At 42.3% G+C, this 24,382-nt stretch overlaps 1 protein-coding gene across 2 annotated transcripts; it reads right to left on the bottom strand.

Annotated features, from left to right (window-relative positions):
• Positions 1 to 315: 315 nt before the first annotated feature.
• Positions 316 to 13,520, bottom strand: klf6 (Kruppel like factor 6). Of its 2 annotated transcripts, none has more exons than XM_033042160.1 (4): positions 13,122 to 13,520; positions 9,212 to 9,788; positions 5,908 to 6,031; positions 316 to 2,783 (listed from the first exon to the last, which is right to left on the bottom strand). In XM_033042160.1, exons 1-4 carry the CDS (start codon positions 13,227 to 13,229, stop codon positions 2,732 to 2,734), a joined length of 861 nt encoding a protein of 286 aa, XP_032898051.1. In that variant the 5' UTR covers positions 13,230 to 13,520; the 3' UTR covers positions 316 to 2,731. The 2 variants fall into 2 exon arrangements, with proteins under 2 accessions (XP_032898051.1, XP_032898058.1); XM_033042167.1 differs by having other exon boundaries at positions 13,128 to 13,518.
• Positions 13,521 to 24,382: the final 10,862 nt, after the last annotated feature.

Raw genomic sequence — 24,382 nt, 5'->3', positions numbered from 1 at the left:
TTAATGCAGTGGTATGATTGCAATCAGACGCTCACTATGCAAAGGATCGAGAAATGTCAAACCAAGATCCTGCTGCTCCACTTTGCTGGCTGCTGCAATGTTCTATCGGTACTCCATCAATGTGGCATCACTCAGGATGCTGGCCTGGGCTTATGCTGAATTATTAAACGACACATGCGCCAAGGTTAAAATTGCAAAAATCAGACAGATTGATGGTGGCTAAGAGGAGGACCAGGTTAAAATAAATATGAAATTAAACAAGCTCAAAAGATCAAAGAGTCCAAGGAAGAAACGAAGCCAGACGGGTGCATTCTGTTAAGAATTTTCCATTGTTTTACAATAAAAAATACATTCATACAGAAATATAACAATCTTGCAAAAAACAATTTCAAATAAAACCTTGTAAAAAGATTTCAAATAACAAAATTTTACAAAGAGGTTGGAGATAAACAGGGCTTTTAAAAAGAAATGTGAAACATCAATAATAAGACCAATTTTAATTGCAACCCAAGGTCATATGGTTTCATTAAGGCTCCATTATCCACAGAACAGTGCAGACACTGTTCATTGGCTAGTTAATAGAAAAATAGTACATGGCCTAACCTTTCTTCCAGTGAATTCAACCATAATTTTTATACATATTGCATTAAAAAGCACAAGCTGATTCAAGTTTTGTTTTACTTTCTGTCAATGGCATTCATATCTAGTGGCTTGTTACAACTAGGTAGAGCACTGCATACACATGCCGAGTTATTTAAAAAAATGCTGTAAATTGTCTTCAAAAAGCAGCTGCCTCTATGGTTTTTGGCAAATAAAAAAATGCATAGAAGGGAAAGTTTGCATGTCTGCCCTCAAAAACCATGTGTTTGTGTAAACATTTATAGTAACATCCACCCTCTTAATTCCTCTCCATCAGCACCACCAAAGTCCACACTGAATCCAACAATTTAATCAGCAGCAGCTCCTGATGTTCAAGGACTTTTGTGCGTTTTTAAAATACACCCAGGCCATTAAAATTCAGTCAGCGTTTTTTTCTCGTCAGCCTTCACAACTGTGAAACACAATGGCTTTCCGACTATATTTGCAACCCCAGCAATCGCATTTCACTTGCCTGCTGAAATGCATCTCAGCCGGCCCAGTGGGTCAAATTAAGATATTGCACTCCACAGACAGCTCAATATCTAATGTGCCGAATCAGCAGGCTAACAAAAGGAAATTAATGCTAGCATAGGGCCCAATGAGCCACTTTATCTGATTCATCCCATGCTGGAGTCCCTCCAATGTCACTGTTAACCATTATAAATCTTCCATTTTACTGCATTAGGGTTAAAGTGAAGATGCTTTTTCAGAATTAACAGTGCTTTACAGCCAAGCGATTTATCATGGTCATCTTTTATGCTCAAGAGTACTAGGAATGTGTTACCTTGACAGCACATCAATATAATTTTTTTTAATATAATATAAAAAGAACACCTTCAATGAAATTACTATATACTCAATAGATCATTTTAATACATTATATTCAGTCAAAAATAAAAAAATAAAACTAATATTTAATACTTGGGTAGACAAAAATTGGCATTTTGTACTCAGAAAATTAAAGAAAAGTATTTTTTTATTATTGTTTCCATGTCAAAGACAGAAAGAGGCATAGAATACAATATCACGTGATAGGGAGCCTTAATGGAGCCCAAGTCACCCACACCCCCCTGTCTGGTGACCCACATGAGATTGCTACACTTACTGCAGCAAGGTCACTTTCATAAGGCACCATTATTTCAAGTCAACAGTGCATTAACATTTAGAAACCAGAAATTAGTCCTCAGGCATAAATAAAAAGACCAAAATTAGCTGCTTAAGTAAATCAGTTGCTAAGCTATAGTGGTATTCAACCAAAAAAAGTTGAGGCTTCCTTTACTCTATGTAACATTCGCCCAGACCGATCTTTTTTTTTTTTCTCCTTTAAACTGCACATCATTGGAATCAAATTGCAGTCCCCAATTACAAAGAAAGAAAAGTGTACAATCCCCAGAATCATGCAACACCTTTCTGTTTATCATGAAAGTTATAGTTGTGTTATATCCTTAATACACAGCTTATACAATGGATTACAAATTAGCTTTTTTTTTTGTAACAAGTGAACAAGGCTACTCGACACATTGCACATTTATCAGCTGCACCAGACACCAAAAGCTCCTCTCACACGGGAAAGGGGTGGGTCTCCTGTCCAGATTCAGTGCCTTGCTTAAGGCATGGAACAGCAAAGACATTTGGCGGTTATCCCATCTCCAGGCACGTCCCTCTCTTGACTGTTCTCTTTCGTCCGCTCTCTCTCTCTCTCTCTCTCTCTCTCGCTCACACACACTCATCCAGCCCACTTTAAAGCACTCTTACCTCACCACAAGAAAATAATCATTGGTTTCCTCATCATACAATCAACCCTAGTCAACCATGTTCTCAGTGCACATGCTCACAGCAGGGGGCTCGGGCAGCCACTCGCAAGGTTAGGTGCCAATGTATGCATCCAGGAAGGTTAACCAGATGCCGTCCATCACAGTCGCTATGCTGCCTCTCACTCTCACGGTCTCTGAGAACACCCTGACAAAATAAGATCCTGGAGGATACTGGGTAGGGTGCAAAATGGCATGCTTTGTCTGGAGCATACGTTCCTCCTCGTGTGGCAGTCCAATAGTGAAGCTGAATCGCCATCCGACTTGTACTCTGGACTCTCTCAGATGTGTCTCTTCATGTGAAGGGCCAGGTGGTCAGACCTAGAGAAACACCTTGGGGGGTGGGGTGGGGTGGTCAGGAGAAAAGAGCAACAGGAGAGAAGTTACTTCCACGAAAAAAAAAATGTTCTATATTCTGAAACTTTACATGAACTGAAACTTTATTCTTTATAAAGGATTAATCTGCGCTAATTTTGAGTCAAGCCCAAATATGTTCTCATGGCAACCAAGCACATTGCTTCAGGAACATATGTCATCCACCGATTCAGAAATAAATGAAGAAAAGGCTGGGAGTGGGTCAAGGCCGCATCTACGGCAGAGAAAGGAGTGTTGATGTTTTCAACACGAGGCTTGAACTCTTGTTTCTCTACCCACACATGCAGGCCAACATGCCGAGCCATTTCCAGCATCTGCAGTTGTTTTTGTTTGACTTTCATGGGCATACAATGCTTCAGGGTTGCATCGACATCTTGGTATTCGGTGCAAAGAAGAATATATTTAATCCGATTCCCAATTTTTCCCTCAAACGATCTACACTTAAAAAGCTAATTCTTCCCCAGTCCACCCACCTACTGAAACGCACAGTGTTTTACACTGGGTGGAGATCAAATAAATTGTCCAGCACACACACTGGGCTCCCTCCATTCCTAAAATCACAATTTGTTCCCCCCAGAAATTACCACACATTAATTTAACATATCTGGCACACAAATGAAAGATATCTTCAGTACACTCCTCAGTGTCAGGCTGTTCCTCACTTTATAATACTTAGAAAAATAAATACAAGTATAAATAGGTAAATATGTAAATAAATACACACATTATATATTAATGTATGCATGTGATATCTAAATATATTATATATAAATTATATACAAATATTATATCTAAATATACATATAATAAAATATATTATATCTAAATATATGTAATATAATATATATTATACCTAAATATATACATAATATAACATATATTATACCTAAATATATACATAATATAATACAAATATATTCTATATAAATATATATTACATATAAATATATATATATACACAATATATAATAATATATCAATACTTTATAATCAAGTAATCAACTTCAGGGATGATAAACTGAAATCTTTAAGCTAGGAAACCATCTTAATTTAGTCAATTAACGTCTATTGTGTTGCTAGCAGAAAGAGCCTATCTGGTAATGAAGGCAAGTGATGTGTTACGGGATAACTGTGTGAGCCCACAGCATTTAATGCCATCTATTTGACATTTCACTGTTGAACATTAATCTTTTTTTTTGTTGCTACAATTGCTTCACATTTCATTCAGAGCTTCACCATAATATAATCGGCATCTGTTACCTCACATTCAGGTTGGCCAGATTCTCAGATTTTGCCTCCTAAACGCAGCCTTGTACACTTTTGCTTTCAAAGAATCATGAATCAATAACAAGGACAAACTCTTTGGAGATTTATTTTCTTTCCTCCCCCTCCCCCCCCTCCCTCCCTCCCTGCAGCTCAGGAAAATTCCTATCAGCTTTAAATAAAAGCGACAAATATCCAGTGCAGTAGGAGATTTTTAAAATTGCCATGAAGAAAATTACAAACGTTAACATTTTATTGAGCTTCCAGATTATACATTTTGCATTATCGGAGTGTAACTGCATTGCTGAAATTGCAGTAACAATTTTACTTCTGACATCTGTAATTTGTAGTGATGCCTGGAAGATTGTTTGCGAATAGCAACAGGCTTTGCCTGGGAACCAGCCCTTAAAATGTTTCTCCTGTGTATTGGCATCAATTTATTTTTTATTATTGTGTTGATGATCGAGAAAGCTGGTGTTTTGTTTCCAAGTTATTTCATACCACCTGACTCCACCTGTCAGTCAACCCCTACTCATCTGCATCCACCTATCACTTGCCAACTTTTGTCCCACCCCCTCAGCTCATTTCACTGGCTTTCTCCCCTCTATTCTTTCAATCCGCAAAGAGTTCTCGGCCCAAAATGCTCAATATATTTGGCCAACCTGAATGATACACATTCTGAAGATAGTCACAAAAAGCTGGAGTAACTCAGCGGGACAGGCAGCATCTCTGGAGAGAAGGAATGGGTAATGTTTCGGGCCGAGACCCTTCTTCAGACTCTAGATTCTGCCTGGCAAGCAGAGCTCCTCCAGCAGCTCGTTGTTTTTTTGCTCCAGATTTGAGCGTCTGTAATCTCTCTGGTTTCTCTTTTATAGTTCTCACCACTTTTATAGTCCTCACCACTTCTATAAACTTATGCAAAGCGACATTCACTTCTTTTGACTTAGCCATTAAAAATTCAACACCCCCCCCCCCCCCCCTTCATGTTTCATTTCATATTTCATGTTATTTCATATTTTGTGTTTTTATGACAGGTCAATTTCCTTCCAGGAATAAATAAAGTTCAATCGTTTCGTATTAAAGCACAGTGAAGCTTTTCACTGTACCTCGGTACACGTGACAATAAACTAACATGATAAACTGAATTAGTTTCCATAGCAGCAACTCTTGTAAGTGACTAAGATTTCAAATCACAGGGAATTGCTTTCTATCTTAGTTTAGTTTATTGTCACGTGTACTGAGGTACAGTGAAACTCGGATACTTTGTAACTTTGACAGCACCCTTTATGTGACGACTATTTACATACCTTGGGTATGCGAGCAAAGAATTTCATTGCGACTTGTCACGTGGTGACAATAAAGTATTAATGAATTCACTTATGTCAGTGGTAAGTCCCAATTTAACATGAAGAGTAGCAGAATTAGCAGGATGCTTCCACCGGTGGGAGAGTCTCGGACCAGAGGTCATAGCCTCAGAATTAAAAGGCGGTCTTTTTGAAAGGTGGAGGAGGAATTTCTTTAGTCAGAGGGTAATTAATCTGTGGAACTCATTGCCACAGAGGGCTGCGGAGGCCAAGTCTGTCGATATTTTTAAGGCAGCGATTGGCAAATTCTGGATTAGAACGGGTGTCAAGGGTTATGGGGAGAAGGCAGGAAAATGGGACTAGGAGACAGAGATCAGCAATGACCGAATGGCAGAGTGGACTCGCTGTGCAGATTATTCTAATTCTACTCCTATAACCTGTGAACTTGTGTGAAAATTTAACACCAAAAGGAAGATGTACCCGTTTGGATTTGAGTGCTTGCAGCGTGCCCATACCTGTCACAATGAGTACATTTAAACGGTTTCGCCCCAGTGTGTTTCCTGAAGTGCCTTGTAAGCTCGTCACTCCGTGCAAATCGCCATTCACAGCCTTCCCACGAACACCTGTAAGGCTTTTCACCTGTGGAAATTGAACAGGGGCATGTCAAACAGCCGAACGCAACTTGAACCCGGCTCAGAAACTGCATGTGCAACGTCAAACAAGACAAAACCTTTTACATAATAAAGAGACCCCCACTGGCACTCTATGAGATACATGTCATTAATACAAGCTGATTTTATCATTGCGCCCTGTAATTTGCCAAAAAAAAAAAAAAAAAAAAAAAAAAGGGAGATGCTATATCTTGTGTACCACCCAGCTGATATTCAAATTTCAGCTAGCAATTAATAGTTGTGGTTTTCCAGGAACCAGCTGCAGCCATAAATACTAGTGCTTGTTGAGAGAGGGCAAAAGAGAACAAGGTTGTAAAGACATATTGAGAGACAAAGTGAAAGAGAAAGAGGGCAAGGTCACTGGGTTTACGGATTCTTGTCATGCAAGCCACGCTTGTTGGCTTTGGTTATTCTTTAACAATTGCCAGTTAATCACAGAAACACTTGAGCGACAATATTTGCCATTTCACCTTTTACTTCAAGAGTGCAAACACAGTGAATTACATTAGAGTGCTGTACATATTAAAGGCCTGATGCGCAAACTATTCACAGAATGTTAATAAGCATGTCTGGTTAAGGACTGCCAGCCACATAGCAAGCCACTGGCAGGGGTAATACTACTGAGTGCTTTGATTTAGCGTAATGCCAGCAGAGCATGCTCCCCCTATGCCACCACATACATGCCTGTGACAAGGACACAGAGAAGCAAAGGGAACCGGAACACCGCATGTAGACAATGCAATTTGATTCCATTGATTATGTAATAACACAGATTCAGAGCTTGCCAATTACAGTAAGGAAATGGAAAATATTAATTAAACCAATTTCTGAGAATTATATATATATTTTTTTAATAGATTCAATCAGCACAGTCCAACAACATTTCAATTGATTGGCAGTGTATCTCAACTAACATCATTTCGAATGTCCTACTGTTATGCTCCCCGAGCAATCAGAGGGGGCATTTAAAATCTGTTACAATATTTCCAAGCATTCCAACGTTTTAAATCCCTATTATGTGTCAGCTTCATGTCCCACACAGGAACCAGAGCTCAGCCCATTTCCTCGTTCCTTCGGCATTGTTGTATCCTTCCGTGTGAACTGTCTACGAACAGGGTTACATTGACTTTAATGGATCAAGGCCAGCATACAGCAGATTGTATCCAGAGAATTCATTGTGACATTCTTGACAAGAGTAAGGTTTTCAGAAAAGGCCCTTGCTCCTGAGTCATTGCAGTCACAGCTTCGGTGGCTCAAGTGAAAGCTAAATTCACACATTGTATTTTCGGGAAGGAAACTAATTCTTGCCTTGATGTATTAAAGGGTGCATAGTATTTACAGTGAGGGTTTTTAAATAGGCTGCAACATATCCTAAAGCAGGCCAGGCAAGTTATGCATGGGGTTGCATACTCCAGAACAAGGGGTCACAGTTTAAGGATAAGGGGGAAATCTTTTAGGACCGAGATGAGAAAAACAGAGAGTGGTGAATCTGTGGAATTCTCTGCCACAGAAGGTAGTTGAGGCCAGTTCATTGGCTATATTTAAGAGGGAGTTAGATGTGGCCATTGTGGCTAAAGGGATCAGGGGGTATGGAGAGAAGGCAGGTACAGGATACTGAGTTGGATGATCAGCCATGATGATATTGAATGGTGGTGCAGGCTCGAAGGGCCGAATGGCCTACTCCTGCACCTATTTTCTATGGTTCTATGTTGTTAGAAAGATCTGAAGAATACATCACTAATTTGATTACTTTGATTAAAATGATCACACAATAGTGACCCTCGTGAACAATTGGTTTCATGTGATTGAAAGAAACAGCAGATATTGCCTTCTGCAGTATTTTTGACACAGACGACCAGGACCGAGTATCTATCATATTTTTCAGCACCTTGAATGTTACTGAAAAGTATAATAACATGCATTTTTGTTTAAAAATGGGTAGCCCAAGGTCGAGAGAACAATCACCCTCCTTTATCTGATTAGGAAGGGAGCATCTGCAGTATGGATTACCAAATCAGATCAGCAATAGATTTCATGGCAAAGTGACTTCTTCATCAATAATCTTGCACACAACCCCCTCCCCCCTGACCACTCAAACAGAAGAAATATTTATTCCTTTTCAGCAGAAAAGCAGAAAAATAAAAAAAATTATATCAAGCTGACTTGCGACAAACATGGTCCTGTAAATGATTTGAACGTGGGATTGGGTAAAGTCTGGTTCTGGTGTTTGTAAAGTTGCATGTCAAAGAGGCTGCAGATGATCACATTGTTTCCCAATTTGCTTTCAGATCCCATATGACCACAGATTCTCTTTCTAAGGGGAGAAGAGTTTCTGATCAAATGCTCTCTAACTTGCTTGATATTCCAAGTGATTTAGACGATGCAACAACCCATGCATTTGCTGCACGTTGTACGATTGCTCCCAGTACATTATACACATATCTCCGATACGATGATAAATGATTTGCCCCATCAATGAATGGCTGATGGGAGGTATATTGGCAGTCTTCTTGTTCCCTTTCACACCACCGACCGAGAGTATCTCTGCTTTTTGCTAAAAAAAACTCTCCATCAAATTGCTTCACATTCTTCCTAGAAAGAGGATTGCCAAGTCTAAATGTCATAGCAGGCTGGAATTCACACGTGGGCCCTTTATCAGACTGTCCAACACTTCAATTATACGCCTCCACGACTGCCGTTCCATACCATGCAAAACAACAACATCAGAGCAATCATTTTCAGGAGGCCCTGTCTGGGTTTGAGCTGTTTCGAGTCAAACAGAAACCTAACTCAGCTTTTGCAGGGAAAACTACCCAAAGTGTCAATGAGTTACACCACGTGGAAAGAGGCCATTCAGCCCATCACATCTCTGCCATCCCCTTGAAGGAATCTATGCAAGCAGTCCTCCTTGCCCAGGTGGTTGTGCAAACATGTTATTGAACTTAAGCTGGGCATGCTCATTAATATTCTGCAAGCACCTTCAGATTCAGACATTAAAGATGAATTGCATTTAATGCAACCCATTTTTTTTTGTATGGTTGAACCAAACAAAATGTTGATTTTTTTTGATTTTTTTTATAAAGGAAACATCAACTAACACCAATTGCCGGATCCGCACCACTGGATCCACATGAAAGCATCTACTAACCTGTGTGAGTACGCTGATGTGCTTTTAGATGTGAACTTTTGGTGTAAACTTTCATACATCCATTGAACTGACACCAATGGACCCTTCTCCTGCCATCGGGTGATGTCTCGCCATTAACCGGGCTAGATTTTTCCAAGGATTTTGTAGCGTTTCCACCACGAATTTTAACAGCGTTCAGCTCAGGAATGTTGGCTGGCGGGTTGCTCCAGGGCTGGGGAGAAGACTCCTTGGCTGGTTCTGGGGACGAGGGAGGAGTGGAAAGAACTGGAGAGTTTACATTTTCAGAGTTCACCAGGACCGTATTCAAGGGATTTGAGGTATAGGTTACCGTGGGCGAAAGTTCCTCAGAGCTGTCCAGAGATTCGCTGCTTACATCTGAGCTCAAGCTGTTGGTCTCCAGGTTCTGACTCTCCTGGGTCTCCTCCTCCAACAAGTTGCCATTCTTCTTGTCTGTTTCATCCTTGTCCCCACAGACCATCATGATTTTGCTCAAGAGGTCATCCTGTCCATCGAATCTAAACTCAGAAGCTGAAACGTAGGGCTCACTTTGAAGGTACCGTTCCAACTCCAGGCATGTCTGAAAGGTAGAAACGTGTGGAAGTTACCAAAAGGCCACAGTCTCCCCAAATGTTTTGCCCCAAGCCCTGGAGTCAATAATGATGACACATCCCAGCTACCAGAGTTATTGTGATAATTCTCATATAATTTTTTTTTTTTTTTTCACACTCACACCTAATCATTGGGCTACCGGAATCAAGGGATATGGGGAAAAAGCAGGAACGGGGTACTGATTTTGGATGATCAGCTGGCTCGAAGGGCCAAATGGCCTGCACCTATTTCCTATGTTTTTATTTCATCAACTGGGATCTCTTAACTTTAAACCTAGCACAACATCCCAGACGCTGGGTGCCTAGAACAAGGGGGCATGATCTCCACATAAAGAGCTGACCATTCAAGGCAGAAATGAGAAAGACATTTCTTCACTCAGGGGGTTATGGGGAGAAGGCAGGAGAATGGGGTTAGGAGGGAGAGATAGATCAGCCATGATTGAGTGGCAGAGTAGGCTTGATGGGCCGAATGGCCTAATTCTGCTCTATCACATGACCGTACGAGTTGAATCATCATTAAAAAAGGTTATTGGGCTTCTGTCATTGACATATTCAAGACGGGGGTCATTGGATGGGTTAAGAGATGTGAGTTCACCACAGAAAAGTGATGTTAAAAAATAAAAGATGAGATAATCATTTTGAATGGAAAAACAGGAAGAAGGGATCAAATGGTGTACTGTTTCTATTTATTAAATTACAAAGAAGAAAACACTCTTTAAATCATGTTAATTAAACGTACAGCGACCAAGCACTTTCATTTTCATTGTTTACAAGAACTATTTGGCACTGGTGCACGACCTAAAAATGTGCTGAGCGGCTTTGCTGAGATCACTAACTACAACATTCAAATTAATTTGAAAAAAAAGTTACAGGGAGGTTCCTCTTATAATAATAAATTTTATTTATGGGCGCCTTTCAAGAGTCTCAAGGACACCTTACAAAAATTTAGCAGGTAGAGGAAAAACATGTAAGGGGAATGAAATAAATAGTAGAGACGCTCTTGGTGGTAGCTGTCTTGCCATTAATAACAACATTTTTATTCCAATGTATCTTTAAATAAACAAGACGGCATTATGTCAGTCTGGTCAAATGAAAAGCAGAACTGGGATGTTTTGTATCTCCCCCCTCCCCCTCCCCCCCATGGGCACCACCACCACATAACCTGTTTAAACCAACTTTCTGTTGTCTGTTGTAACTGACAACAGTTAGCCATATTTAGTAAGGCTGACACGCAGACTGTAGTGGATTCAACCCTACAGGGCCGTTGGATAGACTACCAAACAACGTCAGCTTCCTGTATGCGTGTATGTGTGTGTGTGAGAGAGAGAGAGAGAACGTGACCCATCAGCTATTTCAAAAGAATTTCGTGCTCAGGAGTGGGTCTGAGCGGCTAACAGTCGAACTGTAAACGCCTGGTCTGTGTGTGTGTGTGTGTGTTGAGTAAAATACAATATCTTTGTTAAAAAAAAAAAAGCAACGACGGAAAGTAGCGCTCAACAGGATGCAGCAAAGGAAATTACTCTGGAATGCTCTTGGGAAGTCCCACAGTGCAAAACATTTCCCCCCCCCCTCCTCTCTCTCCCTCGGTATCTTTGGCAAACAAGGCTACGAGGCAAATCTGCGTGAGTCATCACGCTGTTTCTCCAGTCTAAAGAATACTTCCTTTGCCTTTCAACCATCTGCACGAGTTCTTCTCTCTTAAAAAAAAAAATTACCGGTGGGGGCAGAATGGCGTGAGCAACGCTGTTTTTTCTTAATCAGTTTTTTTTTTACACCGCAAGTTGCTTGCCTCAGCATTTATCAACCGTGTTCACAGCAACCAATGAATCAAAGCAGGAAACTCAAAGGCAAAGAAGAGAAAAAAAATGAAACGCATGATGTTTTGCATTTGAAAATGTGGCTGCAATTGATGAGTCCACAGATGAAAACTGAACACCTAGTGTACTTTTAATAAAAATTTCAGATTTAAAAAAAAATGAATTTTTAGGTTTAGTTTAATGTCCACTTTGTGCGGTTTAATTCATAGTATTGTCTATTATTATTGTTGTTATTATTATTAAAGTAAAAACATATTTTCTACAAAAAAAAACATTTGTACTGCTAAGTGCAGATTAATTGTGAATATTTTTTTTTCATATGAATCTGATAATTTATGTTCCCCATTTCGTATTTCACAATACTTCATCGGAAATTGGGGAAGACGCGAATTGGCATCGCATCAGAGTGAGGAAGTTTATTCATTACTGACGATTGTTCCGTATGTTTGTTAAGCTGGCGAAGGCCGTTAATGTTAAGATATTATTTTCAGAGAACACGGTTTCAAATCGAAAGGTTACAGGTCGCGTTCAACGTTTCTGTCTCCTTCCCTTAACCAAACCTTCCAGTAAACACATTAGCTGCAAGACCGAACTGTTTTTTTCTGTAGTAAAAATGCCTCTCAAGGCTAAGCGAAGACGAGTTTGGCCGCCTGCCCAAATCCCAAATGCCTGAAGGAAACTACTTGGATCAATTTCAATCACGTACTGAATGTTTCAGCTTCTTTTGAAGAACAGGGGGTGGGAGAGAGAGGGGGGGGGGGGGGGGGTGAGGGTGGTTGGGGGGAACACATGCAATTACACAACGCAAGGGCTTTAAACAAACTGCACGAATTTAGGCGCTGTTCAAACCATCCCGTCTTCGACAAATATGATGAGCATTTGAACTGGGTTTATCTTAGCTATTCTTATGGTAATTTGTGTTATCTCGAGGGAAACATTACAGCGAGCTACTTCAAACAACATTCCTTTCAACTACATTTTGTAAATAGCGAATAAAACCACCAGGAGACGACAGGCAGATATTCTGGTTGGCATCTCTTGCTGAAGGAAAATATTCCCCAAGTACAAAATAGCATTACATGTAGCTCTGAGATTGTTTAGTGTGCCTCTAATTTATTTGGCAGACTCGATGAGCTGACAATAGTCAATACAGTTCAAGTTTTTTTTTTACTCTTGGCAATTTGACAGTTGCTGCAACTGGCAAATTTGAGTCAGAGGACTGGAGTTTGCTACAAGTATCCCAAGAGCAATTTTGTTTTCTGTTTCGCAGCAGCTAATCCAGCGAGGAAACCTTAGCTCGGTCCATCCAGCAGAGAGAGAGAGAGAGAGAGGAGAGAGATGCGTGGAATAACAGCAAAAGAGAAACAAAATAACGTTGAACATTGCAAAACGTGAAGTGGCCTCAAAAGAGATAAAGACAGTCAGACATGTCACTGTGCACGGCGCTCAAACACACAAACAAAACCTTCCTTCAAAATAACTAACATTCACCTGCTGCCAATATTCTTCAAGTGATGCCAGTCCTGAAAAGTAGCCCGTGTCGTGCACAATCTGAAGCTCTTGGAAAATGCTGCACCTCGGTAGAACATCCATGCTGCCTGGCTGTGACCGTAATTGTTCAGAATGTCTCTTATCTTTTTTTTTTTGCCAAAAAAAATATAGAGTTCCTTCAAAACAAAATGGATCAATGTAGGCGAGAAAGTTTCCCAGCACAAATATTGCAGGACAAAATAGAGGGTCAAGCCGAGCCGAACCAGCCAGGAGGAGATAGAGTGAGAGAGAGCCCCGTCTTGTCTCTCACTCACTTCATATACATGGACACAGCGAAGGCAGTCAAACGCAGCGCTTCCCTATTGAGAGATAGAACGGAGCCCGGGCGGGCGGGCGAGCGAGCAGCCCCGCCCCCCTCTGTTCCCCAGCCCCTCCCCCTCCACCACCAAGCAGAAGCACGTGACCGCCCGGCTCACAAGCACCGCCCCCCCCTCCCCCCCCCACACTCCGCCCGGAATCTCCGCCCTGCGTATGATGTCATGGGAGGCCAATGGCAGCGCACGTCGCGCGGTCCTCCGGATGTAACGCCGCCTCCCATTGGTCGAGTGGGGGGGCCATGCCGACCGCGCTCCGTGTGCCGCCCGCCGATTGGCGCGGGGGGCGGCGGGCTATTTTTAGCAGCGTATATATAAAGGCGGGAGCGGCGGGTTTGCAACATTGCAACACCGAGTTGCGCCGGGCTGCAGGTTGGGTGCGCTCTTCAGCTGCTGGGAGGAAGAGGAACACATTTGCAAAATTTAAATTTTTTTAAAAACAAGGACAGACTATAAGCACTTTTGCCAAACATAGACACAAAATGCTGGAGTAACTCAGCGGGACAGGCAGAGAAGGAATGGGTGACAAGAGGCGCTTCTTCAGACTCCTTCTATCACTCTTGCCAACTCTCCAAAGAGCTGCCTTTGCTCCTTTAAAATAAAAAAGCAAACTTGCAGCCAGATGTTTTGATGGCCGCTGAGCCAAAATGGCTTTTCTTTTTAACCCTCTGCTTGCTGTCCCGTCTGACATTATCCTTAATCGGACTCTTTACCATACAACAAACGTTATTCCCTGCAGTAGGGAAGAATCATGCTATGCACAATAAATGGATCAATTGTAATCTTGTATTGTCTTTCTGCTGACTGGTTAGCACGCAACAAAAAAACGCTTTTCACTGTATCTCGGTACATGTGACAATAAACTAAACTAAATTGACTTCAAAGATGTTCTGTCACCAAGCACTGGATTTCAATTAGCACAGTTTACCTGTTCAAATAAATGTTTTTGTTATCCACGCATTCACAACTGATATAACACTTCATGAAACGTTGCCACAGGTATCCAGCGGCATCTTTGTTTTTCACGGCCATGACCACAGTGTTTATATTATTTTATATTTTGTTATATATCATTTAATGTTCTTGGCAATATTGGATGTGCCCATAAACGTTCAATGAAGCAATAGATGGCAATTTTGATCAAATGTTTGCGGTTGGAAGGTTGAAAGTGTTATTATCTTCTACAATCTTTGCAGTTCAAGAACTGTTCTTCTTTAAAAACAACTATTTGTTTCGTCTTGAGATTCTTCAGCAGGGGGAGGAGAGAAGAAATGATCCAATTTTCTTTTTTTAATGTTGAGTAAGCCTGCAAAGCATCAAGCACATTCCCTTGCAAAACCATTATTGTGACTAATGTAATGTGCATCTGCTCTTTACTTCCTCTGTAAGTGGCCAAGTGACTTTGACTTTACTGTAAATGGCGTAACCTGCACCAGAGGGGGAGCCATCCCTTCAATTACTTGTCATCAGAACCAATTGTGCAACGTTATTGCTTGACGTGATGTCGCGTGTTGCAATGTCGAGCTAAATATGGGATACATATTGTAATTGCATGCAAATCATTGAATGACTTCATATGATGCAATTTGTTTTACCATTTCTGGTCTCCTCTGTGGCTGTGGAGTATTGTGAGGAAAAGATAACATGTATCGTGGATAGGTTGGTCACCAACAATGTGCTCATTTTGTATCTTTACAAAGTCAAGTACTGTGTGCGTGTTTAAACAGGATACTTATCAAACCATGGCAGGAAGTGCTGGAGCAAGACCAGAAGACATAAGTGCAGAATTAGGCCATTCGGCCCATCGAGATGATTGCACAATCCATTCATGGCTGATCTATTTTTCTTTCTCAACCCCATTCTCATGCCTTCACCCTGTAAAGTTTGACACCCTTGCCAATCAAGAACCTATCAACCTCCACTTTAAAAAATACCCAATGATTGGCTTCCGCAGCCATCTGTGGCAATTAATCCACATATTTACATCAGCAGGTCAGGCAGCATCTCTGGAGAAACATAGAAAATATAGAAAATAGGTGCAAAGTAGGCCATTTGGCCCTTCAATATGATCATGGCTGATCACAACATGGATAGGTGACCTTTTGGCATGAACAAATACAATTTGATGCTGAATTTCACCTCCATAGCTCTCTGGGGTAGACAATTTTAAAGTGTCATAACCCTCCGAGCAAAGAAAATTCTAATTGTCCCCGCCACATCGGCTCTCAAGTCCAGGATATTCAACATGTCCTCCTTATTCAGGAAACATAGCTTCCCTTCTATTGTAGTTGGTTCAGCTCTCCCTTGTGATTTCCTCTGTATTGCAGACTTCTGCTCTCACCACACCTCCTTGCAGACAGAACAGGGGTGGCATGGTGGTGCAGCAGTAGAGTTCCTGTCTTACAGCGTCAAAGACCCGGGTTCAATCCTGACTTTGGGTGTGGAGTTTGTACGTTCTCCCTGTGTCATGCGTGGGTTTTCTCCGTGATCTCCGGTTTCCTTCCACACTGCAAAGACGCACAGGTTTGTAGGTTATTTGACTCAGTAGAATTGTAAATTGTCCCTGGTGCGAAGGATAGTGTTAGTGTACGCGGATTGCTGGTTGGCAATAGTCGGCGCGGACTCGGTGGGCCGAAGGGCCTGTTTCCACACTGTATCTCTAAACTAAACTCATCACTCCCAGCATGTCTTTCCCTGACTTCTTGAACATTTTCTTGCAACCTCAGGAGATGCAACACATGTTCTCAGTGGCGGACTGGCCAGGGTGTCAGCTTGCCCGATGGCAAGTGGGCCCCTGATGAAGTGGGTCCCCTATATCAAGTGGGCCCCTGATGAAGTGGGCCCCCTTTGTCTCCTGGCAACCAATATTTTTAGACCCAGTCCGCCACTGCATGTTCTTACACCTTTGTTCCCATCACCAGGGATCTATCCAGCCCTTCCAGGTGAGGCAAAGATTCATGTGCTCCTCTTCAAAAAAAAAGCCTGACTCAGGACCCCCCCCTCCCCCTTACAGATGCCAATCGGCCAGTTGCATTCTTCCAGCAGATTGTTTGTGTCTCCAAATTCCAGCATCTAGTCGCTTGAGTCTCCTCTTCAACTGAAATGCCCTTTTGTTTTGTTTTTGGGGGGGGGGGCATCCTGTCATTCATAGTTGGATTACCTCCCATTCTTTTTATACCCCAGCAAGAATAGAGAAACCACTTTGCACATCCTCCATTGCAACCCCATTCTTCCTTTAAATAAGAAAGTAACACTGTACTCCAACTGCATTCTCAACAGCGCTTTGTAAACTTGCACCAAAACTTTGCTACCTTTATACTCAGTTCCACTTACATGAAGGGCCGACATAAATCAAATTTATCGGACTTTATCTTGCACTAAATTATTTGTTCTTCAACTTGTATATGTACACTGCAGGTGGCTTGATTGTAATCATGTATAGTCTTATCGTTGACTGGATAGAATGCAACAAATAGCTTAATACTGTACCTCGGTACATGTGATAATAATAAGCTAAACTCAACTAAATTTAACTAAACCATACTAAACATTTTATTAACCATCTTAACGACTTGCTACACCTTCATGCTAATGTTTTGTGTTCTATGTACTAAAATCCAGATCTTGTAATGCAAAAAATATAGTTTTACTCTGTTTAAATAATAATTTACCTTGTCGTCTTTAATCAAAGGGCGGCACGGTGGCGCAGAAGTAGAGGCCTTACAGTGCTTGCAGAGCCTGAGACCCAGGTTCGATCCTGACTATGGGTGCCGTCTGTACTGAGTTTGTATGTTCTCCCCGTGACTTGCATGGGTTTCTCCGAGATCTTCAGTTTCCTCCCACACTCCAAAGACGTACAGGTTTGAAGGTGAATTGGCTTTGGTAAAATAGTAAATTGTCCCTAGGATAGTGTACGTGTGCGGAGATCGCTGGTCGGTGCAGACTCGGTGGGCCAAAGGGCATGTTTCCGCACTGTATCTCCAAACTAAACAAATAATTAAAAGGTGGATAATGTAAATTTTCCCACATTATATTCAATCTACTCACTCATTTAACCTATATTCCTTTGCAATATCAGTTCATCCTCACAACTCGCTAACACACATATTTGTAGTCAGCAGATTTGACTGCAACACACTTAATTCTCATTCTAGTCATCAGTATGGATTATAATCGGTTGATGTCACAGCAGTTAATCTTGTGGGACCAGAAAATGACCCAACTCTTAATTTTCTGTACTCCATCCATAACAATGTGCTCTCCTAAACCTGTGCACACTTCTCCGTGCAGTGCCTTTTATGAAATGACTTCTGCAACCAAAAATACATCAGACTTTTCACTTCCACACTATCCGCTTTTCCACCACAGATTTTAAAATTGAGACATTGTTTCAGCAGTAAGCATTACAGGACACCTAGTCTCTGTTATTGGGGCTTAGGGGTGTGTTAAAATACAGGCAGTGGAGATTTAGATGTTCTTATTTACTGAAATGAGTATGTTGGAATTGGAGCTGGCTGGAATTGCATTGGAAGAAGTGACTGGAATTGCTTCCTCCGTCTGAGGAACTGTCTCGACCTGAAAACGCATCTCTTCCTTTTAGTTTAAATTTAGTTTAGGTTAGAGATACAGTGTGGAAACAGGCCCTTCGGACCTCTGAGTCCACACTGACGAGCGATCCCTGCGCATTAACACTAACCTACCCACACTAGGGCCAATTTTACCTTTATGCCAAGCCAATTTACCAAGGCACAGCACTTCTTAAATTACCCTAGGCCTTAGGTTTTGGATTTCCCTAGTTAGTCCTCGATGTCTTCACCTTTCTGAGGACATTTGCGAAACCTTTTGTCCTCCTTCCTATGCCTTTGTGACACCTAGGAAATTAGCGTATGTTCAAGATTCAATGGAAATGCAGGATTTTATTTAAAATTCTGAATGATCTGGTGTTGTTTCTGAGAAGTAAGATTAAGGGAGTATAGACTCTGGATTCTCACCGGAAGAAATAGGAAACATATCAAAAAGGCATTAAAACACGTGATGCTGTCTGAAAAATAGCCGCTGAGGTAGAGATAATAGTATCCTTTAAATATGAAATGTGGTAAGTGTTTCAAAAAGAAGAATTTGCTGGAGGATGAAATGAAATGAAAGAAGGAAGAGACGAGAAGATACAAACAAAACGCATCTCTCGTGCTGCCTGAACTCTTGAGTCACTCCAGCAATTTGTGTCTATCTTCGGTGTAAACCAGCATCTGCAGTTCCTTTCTACTTAAAGGGATAAGAAGATGGTTTCTGTAGAAAGGAGCCAAAGATAAAATTGGATTTCTCTAACTTCGTAACCACTGCATTCCCTCTCTCTCCATCCCCCCCCCCCCCCCCCACCCCCAATTCGTACCAGCTTCAAAGTCGTCTTGTCGAATCTCATTGCCTGCACTCATTCCTACCTAAAAACAGCTAACAGTGGCCTGTTTCCATTATCATGGTTACTTTTTTGCATATCTTACATCATTTGTTATACATCTCTCTACATCACCACATATATCTCTCATTTCCCTTTCACCTGACTCTCAGTGTGAAGAAGAGTCTTGACCCGAAACATCGCCTATTTCTTTTCTCCAGAGATGCTTCCTTCGCTCCATAGATGCTGCTGCACCCACTGAGTTTCTCCAGCATTTTTGTGTACCTTCGATTTTCCAGCATCTGCAGTTCCTTCTTAAACACTGCTGTCTGATCTGCTGAGTTACTCCAGCTTTTTGTGTCTATCTTTAGTAAAATGGAGCTCCATGTCTTCGTCTTATTTGGTAAATGCGTGGCTTAAAATCATCAGTGAAAGGTGCTGAAAGATTCAGAGCTGTTATTGGTATTGGCATCGGTTTATTATTGTCAGGTGTGCGGAGATAGAGTGGAAAACTGTTTTGTGTGCTATCCAGGCAACACATGGCTAGCTCATAATCATACATGAGTAAATGCAATGCAGTCACAAGGATCACATTGTTTTGCAGAGCAACATTTGGAACTAGACATTTGGAAAGGTGATGAATTGGAAAACATTTAGGCGGCACGGTGGCCCAGCGGTAGAGCTGCTGCCTTATAGTGTCAGACACCTGGGTTCGATCCTGACTACAGGTGCTTGTCTGTACAGGGTTTGTACGTCCCCCCCCCCCGTGACTGCGTGGGTTTCCTCCGAGATCCTCGGTTTCTTCCCACACTCCAAAGACGTACAGGTTTGTAGGTTAATTGGCTTGGTATGAATGTAAAATTGTCCCTAGTGTGTGTGGGGTTGTTTTAATGTTTGGGGATCGCTGGTCAGTGTGGACTCGGTGGGCCGAATGGCCTGTTCCCGCGCTGTATCTCCAGACTAAACAAAAAAAGATGCAGATTTTAGCAGAACCTTGAGTTTCAGTAGTATTTGTCAAAGTTAAAATGTTTAGCCTGTCAAATGAAAGTAGCACGTAGCAAATATTGTTGTTGTTTTAGTTTGAATTTTAGTTACAGTATGCAAATAGGCCCTTCGACCCACCGAGCCCATGCTGACCATCAATCCCCAATTCACACTAGTTCTATGTTATCCAACTTGTTGCATCCACTGCCTACACACCAGGGCCAATTAACTAAAATTAACCCCCACGTCTTTGGGATGTTGGGTGGAAACCCACACAGTTACAGGGGAATGTGCAAACTCCACACAGACAGCACCAAGGTCAGCACCTTGCAGGCCAGAGAGGCAGCAGCTATTTTTTTACTGATCAGATTCTCTCTTTCCAATTGCTATTAGCTTGCATCCAAGATTTTTGATCAATATTTTGACAATGAAATCCATTGCTTCACTCGATGAACCCGATTTACTGTGTAGGTAGGAACTGCAGTTGTGGGTTTAAACCCAAGATAGACACGAAAAGCTGGAGTTACTCAACGGGTCAGACAGCATCTCCGGAGACAAGGCATAGGTGACGTTTCGGGTCGAGACCCTTCTTCAGACTGAGAGTCACTCTCAGTCTGAAGAAGGGTCTCGACCCAAAACGTCACCTAATCCAATTTACTGATGTCTTTATTTGGAATGCACCATTTTTCTTTCAAGACTCCTTTAAATTAGAGGCTTCTAAATTAATAGGATGAATCTTAATGCAGTCCAAATGATATTGCAACATTCTAGTGCATGAATCACAAAGAGTTATCGGGCCAGTCCAACAAGTAGCAAAGGAGACAAATGGCCTGATGGATTTATTGCACAGGGGTTAGAGTTTAAGAATAGGGAGATTGCGTTACTGTTGCACAAGGTGTTGGTGAGGCCACACCTGGAACACTATGTGCAGTTTTAGTTCCCTTACCTAAAAAGGGTATGGTGGTAGCAGAGACTTTACGAAGACAAGTGTGTAGGAAAGAACTGCAGATGCTGGTTTAAACTGAAGACAGACACAAAATGCTGATAGACTGTTAAAGCACTGAAAGATCTTTCACCTACTGCCCTCCCGCACCACTCCACCTGCTACAGCCTTGCCTCCTTCATTGTCCAATGGTAAGGGACTTGGTGTAGTCTAGTTTGGAGATACAACATGGAAATAGGCCCTTTGGCCCACCGAGTCCACGCCGACCATTGGTCACCTCTATCGCATCCACTCCCTGCACACTAAGGGCAATTTTACAGAGGCCAATTAAACTACAATCCTGCAAGTCTTTGGAATGTGGGAGGAAACTGGAGTGCCTGGAGGAACCTCACGCAGTCACAGGGAGAACGTGCAAACTCCGCACCAATAGCACCTGAGGTCAGGATCGACCCTACCAGGCCCCTCAAGCCAACCCCCCTATTCATTACGATTGTGCTGATCTATGCTGGTCTCAGTTCCATTTCTATGCTGGTTCGACTGCCCCCCCCTATTTTGCATGTATGTCCCTTTGTTTGAGACTTGCCCATAAAGGGGCTGTCCCACTGTGGCGACCTAATTGGCGAGTTTAGAAGAGTTTAGGAGGGTTTGAAAAAGTGTCATGTTGAAGACCTCCTTCGACTATGTGGAAGACCTCCTTCGACCTCCTTCGACTATGTTGAAGACTAGCTTCGGGAAAATTGGACACCGAATAGTGAAGAGTGAAGACGACCTCCTTCGATCTCCTTCGACCTCCCTTCGACTATGTTGAAGACTATCTACGACTACCTTTGACTACCCTCGATTACCTACGAATAACATGCCGACCTACTATGACCTACTTCGACTAAACCTACGAGTTAAAAAAATATTGATTTTTCCCTATGGCGACCTTTTTTTACTCGCGGGCATTTTTCAGCATGTTGAAAAATACGCCCCGACCTAGCTGAGGCCTCGAGTACGCGGGGACTACTCTCGAGCATGAAGGTGAGTTACAAAGACCTCCTAGGACCTCGTGTCGACCATGCTGTGAGTATGAGTCAAGGGCAAACTCTTCTGAACTTGCGGATTAGGTCGTTGCAGTGGGACAGCCCCTTAACTCTCTGACACTGTGAGGCAGTAATTCTACTTTTCTGACCTTATCTGTCACAGCCAAAGAGCCTCTTGTAATATCGTTTGTCTCTCTTCTGCTGCGCGTTAGCTTACAGAGTCTATCATCGCTGCCTTCCTCCTTCTAATATCTAAAATACAATATTAGATTCCACAGCCGTGTCACCCGTTTTGCATCACTCGCTTCTCTGCAAAGTTTGTGCCATTGACACATCATCCAACATTCAAGATCAGATGAGCAAATTGTCATTGTCTATGGGCGGCGTGACTCTCGTCAGCAGCGGCCTCTGCAGTCCGTCTGCGTTTTTATTATTTTATGTCTATGTTTTTATGTAGTTTTTGTTATTTTTTGTTGGGGTATGTGTGTGGGGGGGTGGGAGGGAGGGGGTAACTTTTAAATCTCTCCCTGCACGGGAGACCCGACCTTTTCTTTGTCGGGTCTCCGTTGTCGTTGGGGCTGCAACGAGGAGCGGCCTCCAACAGGAAGACCGGGGGCTCTGGTGCCGACTACTCACCTCACCGTCGCGGAGCTGGCCGAGTCGGGTGGGTGGAGTGGTGGTGGAGCGCTGCTGCGGCCCGACCTCCGGAGGCTGCAACTGCGGGTTTGGCGGACGGCACCGGGAGCCCGCGGGTCCCTGGAGGGAGACCGCTTTTCAGGGCTCCCGCAACGGCGACTTCTCCCGCCCGAGTTGCGGGGTTGAAGAGCTCCTGGAGCGGGGCCTTACATCATCGCCCCGCGCGGCTTGGAATGGCCGCGGGACTCTGCGAGCGCGCGCCGGGGGCTCTAACATCTAGAACCCGGTGTGCGGCCTTGCATCACCCGGCGTGGCTTTAATGGCCGCGGGACAATTCGCCATCGCCAGCCGGGGGCTTTGACTTTGACTCTGACATCGGGGGGGAGAGTGCAGTGGAGATAAGTTTTTTTGGCCTTCCATCACAGCAATGTGATGGATGTTTATGTAAATTATGTTGTGTCTTGGGTCTATTTGTTTGTAATGTATAGCTGCAGGAACGTCATTTCGTTTGGACCTCAAGGGGTCCAAATGACAAATAAATTGAATTGTATTGTATTGTATTGATAACTCCCTCAAACACATTTGTTCCTAGCCACGTACAGGTTTGTAGGCTAATTGTCTTGATAACATTGTAAATTGTCAACTGTTCATAGTACTGTGTCTTCTTCTTCTTCTTCTTCTTGCGTATGGCATGCACAGCCTAGAGTTGTAGTGCTGTGTGTAGGGATTATAGTGTTAGTGTGCGGACATCGCTGGTCGGCTCCGACCTCGGTGGGCCAAAAGGCCTGTTTCTGCGCAGTATCTCCAAGCTAAACTAGGGAATCTATCCACTCCTTCCTAAAGGCATTGCACCAGAGCCATTGTTTTAAGATGAACCAGTCTAACAGCAAGTGTCGTAAGGAACTGCAGTTGCTGGTTTAAACCAAAGATAGACACAAAAAGCTGGAGTAACTCAACGGTCAGACAGCATCTCTGGAGAAAAGGAATAGGTGATGTTTTGGGTTGAGACCCTTCTTCTCGACCCGAAAAGTCACCTATTCCTTTTCTTCAGAGATGCTGTCTGACCCGCTGAGTTAGTCGAGCCTTTTGTGTCTATTTTCAGTCTGATGTTGTCCAATTTGACCCAACGCTGTGATTCATGCCAAGGTACCAATCCCATCTGCACGACCAAATTATTTTGCCTGTTGAAAACCTTCCATCTATGTCCGCAAACATGGGGGCTTGATTGTCTGATACTCTGCAAGCTAGCTTCCCAAATTATACCTTCAAATCATTAGAGCTCATTCAAAATTCTGTAATTTCTGTGAAATCCTTCCCTAAGTTTCATTCATTCATTCATCCCCATTGTCGCTCTTGACCTATATTGGCTTTTGGTTTGATAGCTGACGCATCATTTAAAATTCTCATCCTTTCAACACGGATGTTGAAATTCTATTAAATAAATAACTGATCCAATTATATCCAGCTCTTTTCAAGGTTGAATTGTTTAGTTTAAAAAAAAAAAAATCACTTTCTGTCAGCTAATTTCTGTTTTGTAATGACAAACATTGACGGATGCACGGGGGGGAGGTGGATGAGTACAGTTTTAAATTCACACTGTCATTAACATGGATGTCAATTTCTAATATACATAGGCGAGAATCCAGACTCAATCATTAATGCAGGAATGGAAGGCATTCTGTATTTGAAAAAGAATAATGAGCATAATTTTAATCTATAATTATAAGATGTTACAGGCTTTGCTAAATTAATCTAGGTCACTGAATTAGAGTCCATTTAATCTTCTCCTTAAGGCTTTGTTCTGCAAAAATGAATGCGTGTAAAAAATAAGTGGGATAGAGGTGCAGCAATTAATAAATTGTAGTTTTATTGGGCAATAACATTTTGAAAAGATTTAATGG

This window comes from Amblyraja radiata, chromosome 2 (assembly GCF_010909765.2).
Source record: "Amblyraja radiata isolate CabotCenter1 chromosome 2, sAmbRad1.1.pri, whole genome shotgun sequence".
Taxonomy (NCBI): Eukaryota; Metazoa; Chordata; class Chondrichthyes; order Rajiformes; family Rajidae; genus Amblyraja; species Amblyraja radiata.
The sequence above is the reverse complement of the archived record's forward strand: the minus strand, read 5'-3'. Positions and strand labels throughout refer to the sequence as shown.

Coding starts and splice junctions, on each gene's coding strand:
- klf6 (XM_033042160.1), bottom strand. CDS start 13,229: ATGGATGTTCTACCGAGGTGCAGCATTTTCCAAGAGCTTCAGATTGTG. Junction 9,789..13,121: donor AATATTGGCAGCAGGTGAAT/GTTAGTTATTTT, acceptor TCTACCTTTCAG/ACATGCCTGGAGTTGGAACG. Junction 6,032..9,211: donor ACATCAGCGTACTCACACAG/GTTAGTAGATGC, acceptor CAATTTCCACAG/GTGAAAAGCCTTACAGGTGT.